This window comes from Rhinolophus sinicus, chromosome 14, assembly GCF_057876585.1.
Source record: "Rhinolophus sinicus isolate RSI-liver-muscle chromosome 14, RSI-T2T, whole genome shotgun sequence".
NCBI classification, from domain to species: domain Eukaryota; kingdom Metazoa; phylum Chordata; class Mammalia; order Chiroptera; family Rhinolophidae; genus Rhinolophus; species Rhinolophus sinicus.
In genome coordinates, this window is record NC_142514.1 from 139753493 (window position 1) to 139770508 (window position 17016).

The window sequence follows — 17016 nt, forward strand, 5'->3', positions numbered from 1 at the left end:
CTGGTAGCTTCTATACTTTTTTAAAAACTTAACATAGACTCTAATTTAATTGATGTCATTTTTTGACAAAGAGGTTTATTTTGGAGCTGTAGCTCTTAAGTTTATCAATTTGTTTAAAAAACATTCTTGAATGTGTTATAAAGGATACTATGACAATTAGAAATAATGTAAACCACCCTCAATAGGGCCTGGCTCCTTTGGGGACCCAGTCAATGGCAGGTATTGTTTTATTTTACATACTAATTTTAACAAGTAGCACTGTGGAATTTAGAACCTTATGATATATGCATAGTACTTCTTGGCTCCTCAGGAGGGCCTCATATTAGGACTCTGCTTTTGATCCTGATTAAGTTTTAATACTTCTTTTTTTATAGAATCCCAAAACAAAAGAACAAATTGAAAATCTGTTACGGAATGGAATGAACAAGGAACTGCGAGATCGACTTTGTTGCCGAATGACTTTTGGGACTGCAGGACTTCGCTCTGCTATGGGGGCAGGATTTTGCTATATTAATGACCTTACAGTGATACAATCAACACAGGTAAGTATTATAAAGTATTATACATACACTCTTTGTAACTGTTGTTTTTTTTTTTTTTTTCCTTGTAAACTAGGTAGAGCCTTTCTAAAAAACGAAAACAAAAGCAAAACCTTAATATTCAGGCTCTTGTAAGTGAAAAATGTAGAACAAATTCTGACCTTTGATTTGTCTTAGAAGTCATTATGTATCTTAATTTACGTATCTTAGGTCACAAACTAACTTTCTGACTAAGAATTACTTTGGTTGCCATTGTCCTTCTTGACAGTTTATGTTGCATTTGAACCAGGAAATGGATATTGATATTTGCAATTAATACAAAGAAACAAATTTAGAGTACCCTTATTGGCATAGGGCCATTGATAAAGGTTAACCAGAGTATTTGGAAAATTTAGTTGAAAATATTTCCTTTTAATATGGTTCTCCATATCCATTTGAGAATTCTTTAAGACAGTGTGTGATATGATACAACTTATTTTATTTCTCCCAATTTTTATGCAATTTAATCTGGAAACAAATTAACTTCTCTTTCCAGTGAATCATCCTCACTGCTTCAAGGAACTATACTTTGTTTGAAGGCCAAAATACATTTAGCATATACTGAAAATAGTTCTGGACTAGAGAAATGTTCCGTAGTCATAATTCTAATTGATACTGCCAAACAGTAAATCATCTTTAGCTTTGTGAGGGAATTCTCTAAAGCCAGGGGCTAAAGTAAGAGACAGGGAAGAAGGGATGATAAGATGATTGAATAGGTAGGATCCAAGGGCCCTCCCCCCAACCTGCCCCCCATCTCCTTTGTCCTTCATCCAGAGATGCTTCAGTTCATTTTTATATATTGGGTTTCCTCTTTTTTTTTTTTTTTAAGGTTTTATTGAGGAAGGGGAACAGGACTTTATTGGGGAACAGTGTGTACTTCCAGGACTTTTTTCCAAGTCAAGTTGTTGTCCTTTCAATTTTAGTTGCAGGGGGCGCAGCCCACAATCCCTTGCTGGAGTTGAGGAATCGAACTGGCAACCTTGTGGTTGAGAGCCCACTGGCCCATGTGGGAATCCAACCGGCAGCCTTCGGAGTTAGGAGCATGGAGCTCTAACCACCTGAGCCACCGGGCCGGCCCCTATTGGGTTTCCTCTTAAGCTTTCATTTTAAATGAAGATTCCTTGACTTTACAAAAAAGGGTGGAGGAGGTGTTTGAAAATCAATTTCTGTAGAAGTGCAGAGATTTATAGGAGGTGAGATTCTACTGTGTGAAGTGGAAACGCCAGATGGAATCTCATTGTTCAGCCCTAGCCCTTTTCAGAATCTAGGTATAGGGAGATAAGAGAAAATGGATTTTCATACCAGAGAATAATATGAGATTCTGTGAGGTTTTAGAATAGTGTCATCATTAGAAATAAGTTTGTGAAACTAGACAATTTGGAAACACACACACACACACACACACACACACACACACACACACGGAGTAGCTTGGGAAGAATAATTATACTTGAAAGCCATGGAAGAAGGGTCCAGAAGTCACTGGGGCTTCATCTGGTGCTGCCACATAGTTACTTTAATAATGCCTGCCATATAGTAGGTCTTCAATAAATCAGTATAACTGAGTTGTAGTTGAATGAATGGCCTTGGGCAAGTCATGAAATGGGTCGTCAGTCTTACTCTGCCTGCCTTTTGAAGAGATGTTGAAAGACAGAGACAAAAGTAGAAGTGGCATCTGCATTTCTTTCTTGTTAGGGTTGTTATAAAGGTGAACCTGGCAACATGTGAAAGTAGTTTTAAAGGACTGTAACAATATGAAGTATTATTTTTAGAGATGAAAGTATTAAAGTTAGCAAATAATTCATAAGATCGTTAAATGGTTTTAGCTATTAGTGTGATGCTTTCAGTATTAAATATTTATTTCATTTTTTTCTCACCCTTGACTGCAAATTTTCCTAGTTTATGAGATTTTCTTTCTGTGAGATTTTAAAACCAAGGAATTACAAATGTGATCGGCCATCTTGAGAAATGTTCTAATGAAGGTTTATGTTACTGATTAAAAATGTTTGTGTCATAAATAGGTGAAATCTTTTGGTTAGCTTCGGTTTTAGGATTTAGCAAGGCCTAAAATGGTCAAAACTCTGTTCTCCAGAGCCTTAAGGCGAGAAACAATTTCTTTTGGCTCTTCCAACAATTTTCTTTAGCACACTGACTCTCTCATGTCCCATCTTCCCCCCCCCCCCTCATGTTTTATGTATGGTACTGGATTTAAGAGTTACTTAATTGATATTTCCGTGGTATTAAATGTGTCTGAAACTCCAGGAAATAAATGTTTTTCATCTCACCTTTGAGGATTGAATGGTATTGTTCCCACATTGGTAAACATGGGCAGAAAGGCGGAAGCCAGGTCCCCAGGAGCCCATAATCTGCACACTCCACATAAAAATAATGGATTTTAAGTTGTAGAAAAATGCAGGCATTAGTCAGGAACTAATGTTTTGTATTTATCTGCTTCAGGGGATGTACAAATACCTTGAGAGATGTTTCTCAGACTTCAAGCAGAGAGGCTTTGTCGTTGGGTATGATACCCGGGGGCAAGTAACTAGCAGCTGCAGCAGCCAGAGGTACATTGTTCATTGTTTCAGAGATTAAGATGGATTGGAATAAAACCTTAATTTTTTCCCCCCAGTAATAGGATTTCTGAAACAGGAAACTGTCAAATAGAAATGCAATCACATGCTTATGTTTATTTTAGAGCTGAAATAGAAGCATTTAAAGGATAAGCTTCATAGAAAGGAGTAACATTTCAAAATATTTAGAGTTAGTATTTAGAATGGCATCATGGTTTATGTTAGGACATTAACATTTTGGCAAAGGCACTGGATAGGAGTAAAGATACAGCTTGTATTTTCTCATTATGGTCCCATTTGATTAGTTTGAGGGTATTTTCACTCAGATAATCATGATATACTGATACTTTTTTTTCAGGGGTAATTACGCATATTGTGTTTATTAAAGTCTCTTATTAGGTTGGTGCAAAAGTAATTGCAGTTTTTGCAATTATTTTTAACCTTTAAACCGCAATTACTTTTGTACGAACCTAACACATTTTTACATTATTTTTGCTTTTGGGGGGTTTTATTTCTTAGTTAAAGAGCCATCAAAAGATGAGTGAGTTACTAACAATTGTCACCCCAATAAATTTAATAAAATAAAAAAATAAAAAAACTATTAGAACTGAAAAAAAAAAAAGATACTTTCCTACTATTGCCTCTTTATGATCTGTTTCATTATATATTCACACTGTAATTCTATCATAAAAAAAAAAAGATGAGTGAGGAAAAAAGAGAAGAAATTAAAATGTCAATTCTCTTCATTGCTAAGCTCCTTTCAAAACATTTGTGTAAAGTTTTTAAGTTGGAGCATGAAGCTTAAATAACCAGTAATTATAAGAATTGGTTGTATTAGGCTACTATATATTCAGAGTAATTGTAATATGAAACACTTATTTTGTGGAAGGTGTGTTTTTTTAAAAGAATGGTAAGACTAAGTGAAATCTCTCTTTCTCTCTCTCTCTCTTTTTTTTTTTTTTCAGACTTGCTAAACTTACTGCTGCAGTCTTACTGGCCAAAGATGTTCCTGTGTACCTATTTTCAAGATATGTTCCTACACCTTTTGTAGTAAGTGTGTTGTGTTACTGAAAGCAAGAGACCTATATCCTACCCTTACATATTCTCCCTTCTGATTGTATAATGTTGGATAAACCTCAGTATAAAATATGATGGATTAGGTGATTTCTAAATTTAGTTCCAGCTCTAATGTTTTATGATTATATTCACCACTCATATCTCTAGAGTCTAGTGGAGTGTCTGGCGTGTAGTAGGTGCTCATTAAATATTTGTTAAAGGAGCAAAATACTAAGAAATGTTTGTAGTACTGAGCTAAATGAGATTTGGGGAAAAGCCATTTAATCTAATAGTTAGATGGTTATTGGTAACCTTTAATTAGAAGTGAGCCCCACCCAATGAACCTGGAGTTGATTTTTGAGATTTTCGGCAATTTATATCCTAACGTCTGTTCCTGTTATTTAATCAAAGGTATTCTCATGTCAAATGTATGAGTAGCTAGAAAGAAAAATGGAATTATGATGTTAATTGTTTTTTCAGCCATATGCAGTCCAGGAGCTCAAAGCAGTTGCAGGTGTAATGATTACTGCATCTCACAACCGCAAAGAAGACAATGGCTACAAGGTAAACCTTAGACTCCTGCTCTTGGCTTATTTTCATAGTTCTTATTCTATTTAAATAATATGTGCTGAGTATATATTCTACAGTGAGGAGCAGGGCTAGACATTGGCGAGAAAGATAAAACCATTGAGGCCAACACTCAAAGAATGTGTATCCCTAATGGCTTTTAATGACTTCCCAAAACGGACTATTACAAAAGTCTCTTCATTGTTCTCTTTACGTCTGTCTCACTGCCCTTGATTTCCCTAGCCTATCCTAAGTCCATCCTTTCAGCCATTTCAGAGTCATATTGTACCAAGAACATGAGGAATGAATGGGAGTTTGCAGGAAGAGAGCCAGAGGAATGATACGTTGGCCTCACTGTCCTCTGCCTTCAGCCTCCTGCCAGGGCTTCCCGTTGGTCATAGAACATTTGATGTGTCAGCCTCTGTGGCAGAAAGCAGGGTGGAGAAGGGTGAATAGTGGCTCTGGAGGGGCAAACAGAAGATACACAGCACAGTATTGAACCAGTGTCTGGGCCTCCTGAGTGATGAATCCATGATCTTATATTTGTTTTTCTTCTTGTGTGGGAGGTCTCCAGATACACTGAGTTCTGTTCTGGTGCGGAAAATAAGATTTAGTACTAATCTAAGATTTTGGCTCTGGCCAGCTAAGTGGGTAGTGTTACCATTCTCAAAGGCATGGAAGAAGCATGATTAATTCAGTTTTGGACATGCTAAGCTTGAGATATTTGTGAGTCAACTGGGTAGCAACATCCTGTAGGCAGTTGGATCTATAGATCTTCTGCTCAGGGGAGAAATCTGGGCTGATGTTATAGGTTTTGTGGTCACCATACTCGTACGTATTAGAGCATTTGAGAGTATTTGGAAGCCCTTTACTTGGATGAGCAGCCCAGAGACAGTATATAATAGAAAAACAGGTCCAAAAGGGGTCCCTACAGAATATCAACTTTAAGGGAATGGAGAAAGAAGAAGTGCTGGAGATAGGAGAAAGACAAGAAGAGACTAGTGTCATAAAAACAAAGGGATAAAAGAATTGCAAGGAGGGAAAGGTTAATTGTCAAGAGAGCCAAGAACCCAAGTCTCCTCTGAGCCTCAGGTTTCTGTATCCAGCTGCCTACATGATATCCACTGGGACTTCTAGCAGACATCTCAGCATCAGTGTCTCTAGAACAGCGGTCTTGATTCCCCCACAACCTGCCACGTACACACCCAAATGTGTTCCTCCCAGTCTTCCCATCTCTGAATTGATGCTACCACCCCCCGCAACCAAAAACCAAAAATCATTCTTGATGACTCCTTTTTCTTCACTCCTAACATTTAATCCACTAATATATTCTACACATTCTACATCTGACATATATGTTGAATGTGTTTACTTCTGTCCATATCTTCTACCTCCACCATTCCAAAGCATTGTTGTCTTCTGTCTGAACTACACCATCCTAGCCTGCAACCTGGTCTCTTCCCTGCTTCCGTTTTTCTCCCCTGCAGTCCTTTTTACACGAAGTGGCCAAATGATCTTTGAAAATATAAATAGGTCATGTTACTTCCCTGCTTAAAATTCTTCAGTGGCTTCTCATTCTTTGATTAAAACCCAGCTCTTTACCTTGGGGCTTACAGGGCCTCTGTCTCCTGCCGACCTCTTCAAGCTCATTTCAACCATCGTTCCTCTCCTGTGCTCACTACCTTGCAGTCATCTGCCTCTCCTTTCTGTCCCTCCAATTCCTCCAGTATACCAAGCTCTTTCCCACCTCTGAGCCTTTGTAATTGTTTTTTCCTCTCTTTGGATTGCTCTTCCCCAAATCTTGCAGACTGGCTTATTTTCATCCTTCAGCTTCCTGCCTGGGTGTTGCTTCCTTGAAGAGACCTTCCCTGGCTACCTTATCTGAAGTGGCTTGTTTATTTCCTTCACAGAACTTACCACTATCTCTATTTATCTGCTTCCTTTATGATGAATTATCTTGTTTGTTTATTGACATGTGTGTTTGACCCTCCCCACCCCTATTCCCCATAAGCTCATGGGTGGAGGGACTTACTCTATTTTCATATTCATTGCTGTTGAACATACTTGTCACATAGCAGACCCTCAAAGACTTCTTTTTCTTGAAATATAAGCACAAGGTAAAAAGTATAAAAGTTAAAAAGCCTAAAATGTTAAACAGTAAAAAGTATCTCGCCTATCCCTTTCCCCTAATACCCCTTTCAAAAGCAAATACTCTTTCCAGTTTTAGTTTCCTTCTAGAGATAGTCAATGCATGTGTAATCATATATATACAGAGGGTGCCAAAAAAATGTATACACATTTTAAGAAAGGAAAACTGTATTAAAATTGTAATACTCAATATATACTGATAACAAAACACGAATACAAATCATGTTCGACTTCTGCAATTACAAGAGGTGCTCAAAGTGGTTACTGTCAGTGTCCAGACACTTCTGATTACAGTGAACTACTGCCTGAGCAAAATTGACCAAAGTATCCACTTATATACATTTTTTTGGCACCCCAGGTATATTTGTCACTCCCTCCTTTTTTTCCCCCATAAATGGTAGGAGACTATATACAGTGTTCTGTACATTGCCTTTTTCACACAACAGTGTGAAACAGTCTTGGAGATGAAACATTCTCTCCATTGATCAATAAATAGAAATGTCTGCCTCATTCATCTTTAAAAACCTATATTGAATCCTAATTTATTTTAACCAATCATCTGTTAATGAACATTTCATTTGTTTCTGACCTCTGCTACGTATAAACAATGCTACGATGAATGTTCTTCTACAGATATCTTTGTTCATATGCGCCAGTAGATTTATATAGTCAGTACAGAAGAGTATGGGTTGGGTTTGAAACCTACCTCTGCAACTCAGAAGCTTTGTGACCTCAGGCACGTTACTTAATTTCTCTGTGTATTAGTTTCCCCATCTACAAACTGGGCATAATAATAGAACCAACACCATAGGGTGAGAGTAAGGATTAAGGGAGATTATATAAAATGCCCAGTATAGTGTCTGGCTCTGATAAATGCTCAGTAAATGTTAGCTGTTGCTTTTGTTCTTATCATCTACAGCTGCACTGGCCAGTGTGTCAGCCACTAGCCATCTATGGCTATTGAACACTTAAAATATAACTAGTCTGAATTGAGATGTGCTGTAAGTGTAAAACATACACCAGATTTTGAAGACTTAGTACAAAAAAAGAATGTAAAATACCTCAATAATTTTATATTGATTAAACATTGAAAATATAATATTTTTGATATATAGGTTGTAGAAAGTATATTACAATTAATTTCACCCATTTCTTTTTATGTTTTAAAATGTGGCTACTAGAAATTTTTAAATTATGTAAGTGGCTTGCATTTGTGGTTCACATTATATTTCTATGACACTGCTGATCTAAAGGATAAATTTCTAGAAGTGAAACTTCTGAGTCAAAGGGAATATGATAGAAAATTTGTCATTCTCTATTCAAGGTAGTTGTACCAATTGATACTCTCACCAGCATCATATGAGGGTCTTTATCCACACTTTCCATTGTTATCAAACTTTTGATCTTTGCCAATCAGATAGGTGGAAATGTTATTAAGTTTAATCTTCACCTGTCTTATGAATGAGGTTGAGCATCTTTTCATTCATGTACAAGATGTTTGTGTTCCCCTTCCTAAGAAGTCTGTCAAGGGTTTTGCCCATTTTTCTTCTGGGTTGTTGCTCTTTTTCTTGTTGATTTGTGGCAACTCTTTATATATAAAAGTAGCTCTTGTTCATTTGTTTTGCAAATACTCCCCCCCTGCCTCGTATTATCATTTGCCCCTTTTATTTTACTTATATTTTTCCATGCATAATTTTATGGTATTTTTTTTTTCTATTTTGAATAAAAGTTATTTTGGCATTTATATTGGTATCACATTTCATTTGTAGATTAATTCAGCAAGCTTCAATATTTTTCTAACATTATTGAGTCTCCTTATCTATGAACAGGATGTATCTTTCTGTTCTTTCAAGACTTCTTTTAGCTTCTTTAGTAACATTTTAAAGATTTTAAAAAATAGATCACATTCCTTTTAATGTTTATTCCTGGGTGTATTTTGTTGCATGGATTTTTCTGTTACTATGTCAGGTAGGGATACTTTCTGGTAGGTTTAGAAAACCCAGAAAAGTGGTTTAAGCTGATAGGAGTTAATGTTTCTCACATAACAAGAAGTTTAAAGGTAGACGGCTGCTGACGTGGTTTTATAGCTCACTGATGCCAGGCCTAGCATCTCTGCAGTGTTTTTGGCCTTTCCCTTCAGTGTGGTGATCATATAATGTTTGCTGTTCCTCTAGGCGTCATGTCCACATATAAGGCAAGAAAAAGTGGGCAGGGAGAAAGGCCAGAATTTTTTTCTCATGTTTTATAAAAATGTTCATGGTGAGCTTTCAGCGCCTATGGATAGAATCTTTTTTGTGGCTTGAAATGTGGGAACATCTTCAGAGCACTTTTTATTTTATTTTATTTTTTTTTTTGTTTTAATTTATACAGGAACCTCAGGATTTTCACTGACTGGGAGCAATTTCTATGTTAATGTAGACCTCAGATTTGACTCTTTTTAAGTCACCCGGAACCCAAGAAAAAAACCAAACATGCTTCCTCATCATCTTTGTGTAATAATGGGCAGAACTTTCTCTTCTGTATTTCCACTGAGAGGGGGATCTCAGCTCCAGGTTCCTGCCTTCCACATGGGCACCACATCTCAAGAACCAGATAAATGGACGGTTTCCAAGCCCCAGGCAGCCACAGTATCAGCCCACAGCCTTCTCACTCTGGTTTTCAATTCTTTCCCCTTTTCCCCACTGTCTGGAGTTTTACCTTTCCTTCTTGTGAACTAAGCTATTCATTTTAGATAATATTTTTTCTACTTTATCTCACATTTTGAGGAGTTTATAGAGTGAGAATTCTCAGGTCATCTAGTCTACCATATTGCTGGGCACAATACATAATACATATTCAAATGTATTCTTCTTCGTTCAGGATGCAATAGAGGGGATTCATGTCATATACATGGTAGAAGTCAGTACAGATATTCTCTAAGCAGAGTGCCTTCTAACTTTGAGATCCTGTGAATTACAGAAATACGTTTTCTTGCTTTTTTTGTTAACTGTTCCTAATGTCTTGTTGATCAAACTACTTAAACTGACAACTTAATGAAGTATATTTTCATTAAATACTGAAAATACATATACTAAAATGTATATGGGATAATTAACATATTAATTGTATTTCCTGATATAGATTTTATTTGATGTGACATAAATTCTACTTTAATTTATAACTGAAAAATAATTTCTTCTTTATCACATAACAGAACCACTTTATAATGCTAAAATTTCATAATAACCAGTTTTATGGCTATTCCATGGTTGCTCAGATTATCTTTAGTATATAGTTGTATATGATTGGATACTATGGTATATACATATTATAATGTCATAATGATACCCTGATTACTTGTATTGTCTAAAAGAGCAAACAATACATGATCATTTTGGAATCATTACCATCAATATCCTTTGGTATTTATTAAGTTAGCCCCATGTTGACATTTTCTACTTGATTAATTTGGTATGCTTCTTTATAAAGTCAAATATCTCTACTGTAGCTAAAAAAATATATAGCCAACATTTGAAGTATTTATAACTGTATTTACCTATTCTCCAGGTTTATTGGGAAACGGGTGCTCAAATCACATCTCCTCATGATAAAGAAATTCTGAAATGCATAGAAGAATGTGTGGAACCCTGGAATGGTTCCTGGAATGATAATTTAGTGGATACCAGCCCACTGAAGAGAGATCCTCTGCAGGACATTTGCAGGAGCTACATGGAAGATCTGAAAAAGATCTGTTTTTATAGGTAACCAAGTCGGAATATAGGATAGTGTTACCTAAGAATAAGATGAACAAATAAGGGAGAGAAATAGGGATAAAAATATATTGGCTGTTTATCATATTAAAATTATAGCTGAAAAGAACAATTCATAACATAGTAGTCAAAAACGGGAAATAATCCAAACATCCATCCACTGATGAATGGATAAATAAAATGTGATTATATCTATACAATGGACTATTATTCAGCAGTAAAAAGAAATGAAATATTGATGCATACTACAACATGGAAAAACCTTGAAAACATTATTCTAAGTGAAAGAAACCAGTCACAAAGGACCACATACGGTATGAGTCCATGTATAATATGAAATGTCCAGCAAAACTATAGAGACAGAAACAGACAGAAAGTATATTAGTGGTTGCCTGTGGCTGGGAGGAATGGGAGGGTTGGGGAGTGGCAGCTATGGGTATGGAGTTTCTTTTTTGGGGTAATGAGAACGTCCAAAATTGATTATGATAATGGTAGAAAAACTCTGAATAATATAATGAAAGCCATTGAATTGTACACTTTCAATGCATGAATTGTATAGTATATTAATTACCTCTCAAAGCTGTATAAAACAATGGATAGCTAAATATATGTATTCCCTCTATATAAGATCAGGAAACTTTCTCTAAAATTTTGTTTTTCCTTTTCTAGTTCCATAGTTCCATAGCTATTTCATAAGTAGCTAACACTATTGCTAGATGGCATCCTGACTTGCTGAGTATATTTTCCCTATCCTACAAAATAAATTTTAACTTTTTCTCTATCTTATTTTAATTATATTACACACAAGTAATGAGTTTTATGATTGATTGAATGGTGATTTCCTTTACAGGGAACTGAACTCAAAGACCACCTTGAAATTTGTACATACATCTTTTCATGGGGTCGGACATGACTATGTGCAGTTGGCTTTTCAAGTGTTTGGTTTTAAGCCTCCAATTCCGGTACCAGAACAAAAGGATCCTGATCCAGACTTTTCTACCGTTAAATGCCCAAATCCTGAAGAAGGAGAATCTGTGCTGGTATATTTTTCCCCTATATTTAAATTATTATTAATGTATTAAACTTCATCAAATAGATAGAACTCCTAACAATTCAAAGATTACTTACAAAAGAAAAAACCACTTTAGTTTACATCTTTCAAATTATATTGGAGCCATATGTTCTGTTTCAATTGAAATCTCTGTGGTGGATATCTCTACCTCTAGGCTTATTTTAAATTCATCTGAACTATATTTCTTCTAAAATTCATATCACTAACATTGTACCTACACTTAGGAACGCTAACACTGAATTTAATGTCTTCAATACAATTCAGCTCTTTGGCTCACTCTTTCAGGAACTTTCCTTGAGACTGGCAGAGAAAGAAAACGCCCGGGTCGTGCTGGCCACAGATCCTGATGCTGACCGACTGGCAGTGGCAGAACTTCAGGAGAAGTCAGTAGAACCTGTTATTTGATTAAAAGCTTAAACTTTGAAAAACAATTTTTGATTTTAAGTCTTACAGGCTCATTGGAAATAAAAAAAAAAAAAAAGAAATCTCCTGTAAACCCAGAGAAAACCCCCTAGGTTAATATAACATTTCCATTCTATATTTTTTCTATTCAAATATTTAAGATATATTTGTCTTTATAAAATTGTCATCACACTCTATATAATTGTATATCTTGATTATTTTCCACTTAATATTATACTGTGAGCATTTTTCCCTGTCCTTAAATATTGTTTAAAATATTAAATTTAAAAATGGCATAATATCCCAACAGATTTCTTTATCAATGTAATCATTTCCTAATCTTGGTTCTTTGAGTAGCTATGTAGTTTTGCCACGATGAAGTTGTGACAGATGTCCTTACATAGAAAGGACATCATATTATTAACTTCTTTTTCTCATTAAGTAGGAGAATAAAAGTAACAATGTAATAATTTTTCCAAAGGCATTGCTACTATTCCTACCCTAAGCTTACCCCTGATCAGTTAGAAAAGTAGTAATAAATGTTTTCTCAGAAATCTCATACAGTAATTTTTGGGTTTTCCTATGTGAAAGATGGTAATTATAGGTCTTAGGGTCAAGAAGCTTTGATGAGAAGTTACAATGACTTGAATCTTCATTCTCTCTGCAGTGGTCATTGGAAAGTTTTCACCGGGAATGAGTTGGCAGCTCTGTTCGGGTGGTGGATGTTTGATTGCTGGAAGAAAAGTAAATCAAGAAATGCTGATGTGAAGAACATTTATATGTTAGCCACCACCGTCTCTTCCAAAATTTTGAAGGCAATTGCACTTAAAGAAGGATTTCATTTTGAAGTAAGAATAGATCTTATTTGTGTGCTACTTTTCTAAACCTGTTTCTATAAATTAAAGTCATCTCCCCTCCAAAATGGACTTTTATTGATTTCATTTATAATTCCCACTCTTTTTCCAATTCTGTTAACACTTACTTCATCTTTTTCATAGGTTAGACACTTGAGCCAAATTCATCCAGTGTGCAAATTTCTGAAACTAAGATAAGATGGTCTTTAAAATTGCACTAATGCTTATTATTCCATACAACAGTATCTGGTTTTCATACTGAGAAAATCTGGCTCCTGATGATCTCATCAGTAACAGAAAATCCACTCCAAAAAAATTGTAGTTGTCATCGACCCCCTATTTAGGCTGTTCAAGTACAGTCTTAAGAAACTTTAAGTAGTCTTCTAAGTTGCAAATTGAGACCCAATGGTTCTGCATCCAAAAAACAAATAACGCCTCTTTCTCAGCACAAATCGTTACCCTCTGTGAGCCTCAGGCAGTTAAGCCGACCAGTTTTACAGCTACTTGGACTGATATCAATGAAGTTGCTTTTCCTCTGCCCTTTGCCAGATATCAGTGAAAATGTCACCTCTGGGCATTTTTCTTGAGCCACAGTCAAGCTACAGGTCTTAACACTAATTGGCTAAATAAAAGAAAATTGTGTCTGTCTTAATGAAATAGAACTTTCAATCTCAGGCTTTCTAAAATACAAATATCAAAATAGAAGAAATTGAAAATGTAGTCAAGCCTAAGATTCTGAATTACAATAATGTTAACATTTTTCTCATTTATATCTATGGCAAGAAAAACGTGTAATGAGTACAAAAGAGAGAAAAGAAACGATTCTAAACACCAATATTATAAATTTGCTTCCTTGTTTTTATTGTTGGACATGGGGGCAGTAGATGGTTTTGGCTTTTATTTTATTTTATCCAGTGAGGAAGTAGAGAAATGAATTAGGAATCTCAAGTTAGTAATGGTGAGCTCTAGAGTCAGGGTGTATCACATGCTCTTTCTGTTGACTAAAATAGTTCATGTCTATAAAGTGAACAATAGCTCATCAGATGAAAAGTCCTTAAATCTAATTAGCAAAGAAGGACTTGATGTTATGCATGGTAAGGAACACTTGGTTTAAGCATATGCTCGGATAATGTTGAAAATGCATCATTAAAAAGCTCGTGGCCTTTGATTACTCAGGGATACTAAATCACAACCTTCATAGGTACTCTTAGTGCTTATAATACAGCTTACAGGGCAGTTCCTTAGAAGCAGTGTAATTGAGCCCTGCCTTCCTCTCTTAAATGCCGCATATTCTTGGGTAAATTCACTGAACCTCTGAGCCTGTTTCAGCAACAGAGTTTTTGTGAGCATTAAAAAAAATGATGTAAAGCTCTTGTTACAGTGTGTGATAAATAGTAGATGATCGTAATATGTGTATGTGTTGTGTTACTTTGTGACTATATGCATCACCACTTGGTGTAAATCCCTATTACTGTACTTGGTAAGTAGTAGGTCATCCACCGTGGCAGTATATGCATCTATGCACTTTATGACTGTATGTTTACCACTAGATGAATCTTATGGACCCGAAACTGTAACAGAAGATCACTATGAGAGTATTAAGTAGTGCGTGTAGTGATAGGCTTTTCTCTAGTATGTGTTTATGAGAGTCACTTAACTAGAGTGGCCTCCTCTGCATTTCAGGAAACATTACCAGGTTTTAAATGGATTGGAAGTAGGATAAAAGACCTCCTGGAAAATGGGAAAGAAGTCCTTTTTGCATTTGAAGAGTCTATTGGTATGTAGTAAATATTAAAATCTTTGAAATTTGAATGAGAGCATTTTTTTTTAATGTAGTAATTCTATAGAGAGGAATGTTTGTCTTCTGGCTTTGCATTTTGAGTTGTGGAAAAACCACAGAGAACTCAGAAATATGTGGATGTATTTCTCATTAGAAAAAAAAAAGGCCTTTAAAGCTCCCCTAAATACCTTTGGTATCAATGGGTTTCATCTATTACTAGGCTTGTAAATTCATTGGTCCTTTTGGAAAGATCATTGAAATTATTACAGGCTTAAGTTTTTCTCAGTTTTAAAGGTGTTTTTTGAATTCTCAGGTTTTCTGTGTGGGACTTCTGTTTTGGATAAAGATGGGGTGAGTGCAGCCGTGGTTGTTGCTGAGATGGCATCCTACCTGGACACGATGAATATAACATTGAAACAGCAACTGACTAAGGTTTATGAAAAGTGAGTCCTACTGTTAGGAATTTCACATGCTAAATTTTTAATCTTTTGTCATACTTTTAGCTTTCTAAATTTGTTTTCAGTTCTTTCTAGAAAGTACTAAAATTGTCTAAATGAAGGACTGCCACTTTCTACATAATAGTATAATTCGGCTTATCTTTAATAAACACTTTTCTAAAGAAGTATCTGAAATCTGATTTTAACACTTTAAATCTGTGCAGATATGGTTATCATATTTCAAAGACTTCATATTTCTTGTGTTATGATCCAACGACCATCAAAAGTATATTTGAAAGGCTTCGCAATTTTGATTCTCCAAAAGAATATCCAAAATTTTGTGGGACATTTGCTATATTGCATATACGAGATGTTACCACTGGATATGACAGCAGCCAGCCTAATAAGAAATCTGTAAGTACCTTTTTTTTTTTAAGTTTTTAATAATCTGTAATACTTCATACTGTAGTAAAATAGCGGAAGTTCAAGCCTGTGAGTTTCTTGAAACTAGGATCCATTGTTTTTCTCCAGAGCAATTTAAGTCCACTAACTGGCTCTTTGCCTCTAATTATGTCCTAATTATCCTCAAGTGTTTGCTGCCCTGTGGGGGTGGGGAGGTGAGCGAGAATGAGAGAAACAAGGAGAAAGGGAAGGAGGGAAGGAGAATGTGTGATGATACTAAATAAATAATGTTGGAAATAATGTCTATCATTTAAAAGCTACACATCTTCCTAGTTGTAATCTACCTTTTTCAGCTTCATTCCCTATACCTCCAGCCAAATAGAACAAGTTATAGTTTCTTATCTACATACATTTAAAAAAGTTTTCTCTAGTTTTGCTCAAGCTTTTTTCCCAGTTTGCCTTTCCTCCTACGGTGCAGGCCCACCCATTACCCATTATTCAAGACATAAGGCAAATGTCACCTTCTCCCTGTAACTTCCAGGTCCCACAATCAGACATCTTTCTCCTGAGGTTATATATTCATTACATAGTGTGCCTTCCTCTTGTCATTCCTCACTTTCTATCTTACGTTATCATTGTATTATACGTGGCAGATCCATTTGTAAAGTTCCTTTTTGCCTTTCAAAGCTCCTGCCTACACGGTAGGTGCTCAACAAAAATTTCAACGCCACAGATTGCTGATCCTATTTGGTTATTGTTATGGTTATTATTATTAGCCTAGCTTTTCATTTAATGATGTTGTCATGTTCTGATGCTGTCTCAAGATTCTAGGGGCATAATATATTTTGAGAAATCTGCAGTCTCTTGTGTAGAATACTACCTACATTCCCTTTGTGTCTATTCATCCAGTCAACAAAACGCTGGTTCCCAGTTATTGGTTCCCAGTTACTGGTATTCTGCGTAGGTGCACCTATGTGTGTATCTATTTTTCTGTCTTTGTAAACTGCTTGAAGAGGAGAACCAATTGTTTTGCTTCTTTTTACTTTTTAATGTTGCGTGCTTAGAGTAGTTCTTGGTGTTATGGTTTTCTTCCTCTGTAACTCCCTTTAAATTTTACATTTGTTATTCAAAGTGCTTTTCTACCTGTTCCCCACTGATGAGTACGACAGTTTTGTAAGGCAGGTAGGATAGATATAGTTAATCCCTTAGGGTCACATAGTAAGTGTCAAAGACATCTTGAGTTCTTCTTCACACTTCAGACTGACATTCATCTGAGTGTTCAACAGGCATTTATCCAAACCCTTCTGTGCTATAGACACAGGCACTGGGGATACAGCAGTGACAAAGGTACTGTTTCTACACTCAAGAGTCCAGGGGGGAAATGGGCAAACAACAGTGATT

General features: G+C 35.8%; 1 protein-coding gene across 1 annotated transcript in view; it reads left to right on the top strand.

Moving 5' to 3' along the window:
* The window catches only part of PGM2L1 (phosphoglucomutase 2 like 1), a 48002-nt gene that overhangs the window by 22083 nt on the left and 8903 nt on the right, over window positions 1-17016 (top strand). The window contains exons 2-12 of the mRNA XM_019744395.3: window positions 375-542; window positions 3036-3142; window positions 4114-4198; window positions 4685-4768; window positions 10466-10659; window positions 11519-11708; window positions 12026-12123; window positions 12810-12990; window positions 14680-14773; window positions 15090-15219; window positions 15438-15627. Coding sequence (XP_019599954.2) covers window positions 375-542; window positions 3036-3142; window positions 4114-4198; window positions 4685-4768; window positions 10466-10659; window positions 11519-11708; window positions 12026-12123; window positions 12810-12990; window positions 14680-14773; window positions 15090-15219; window positions 15438-15627 — 1521 coding nt within the window. The remainder of the gene's footprint in view (window positions 1-374; window positions 543-3035; window positions 3143-4113; window positions 4199-4684; window positions 4769-10465; window positions 10660-11518; window positions 11709-12025; window positions 12124-12809; window positions 12991-14679; window positions 14774-15089; window positions 15220-15437; window positions 15628-17016) is intronic.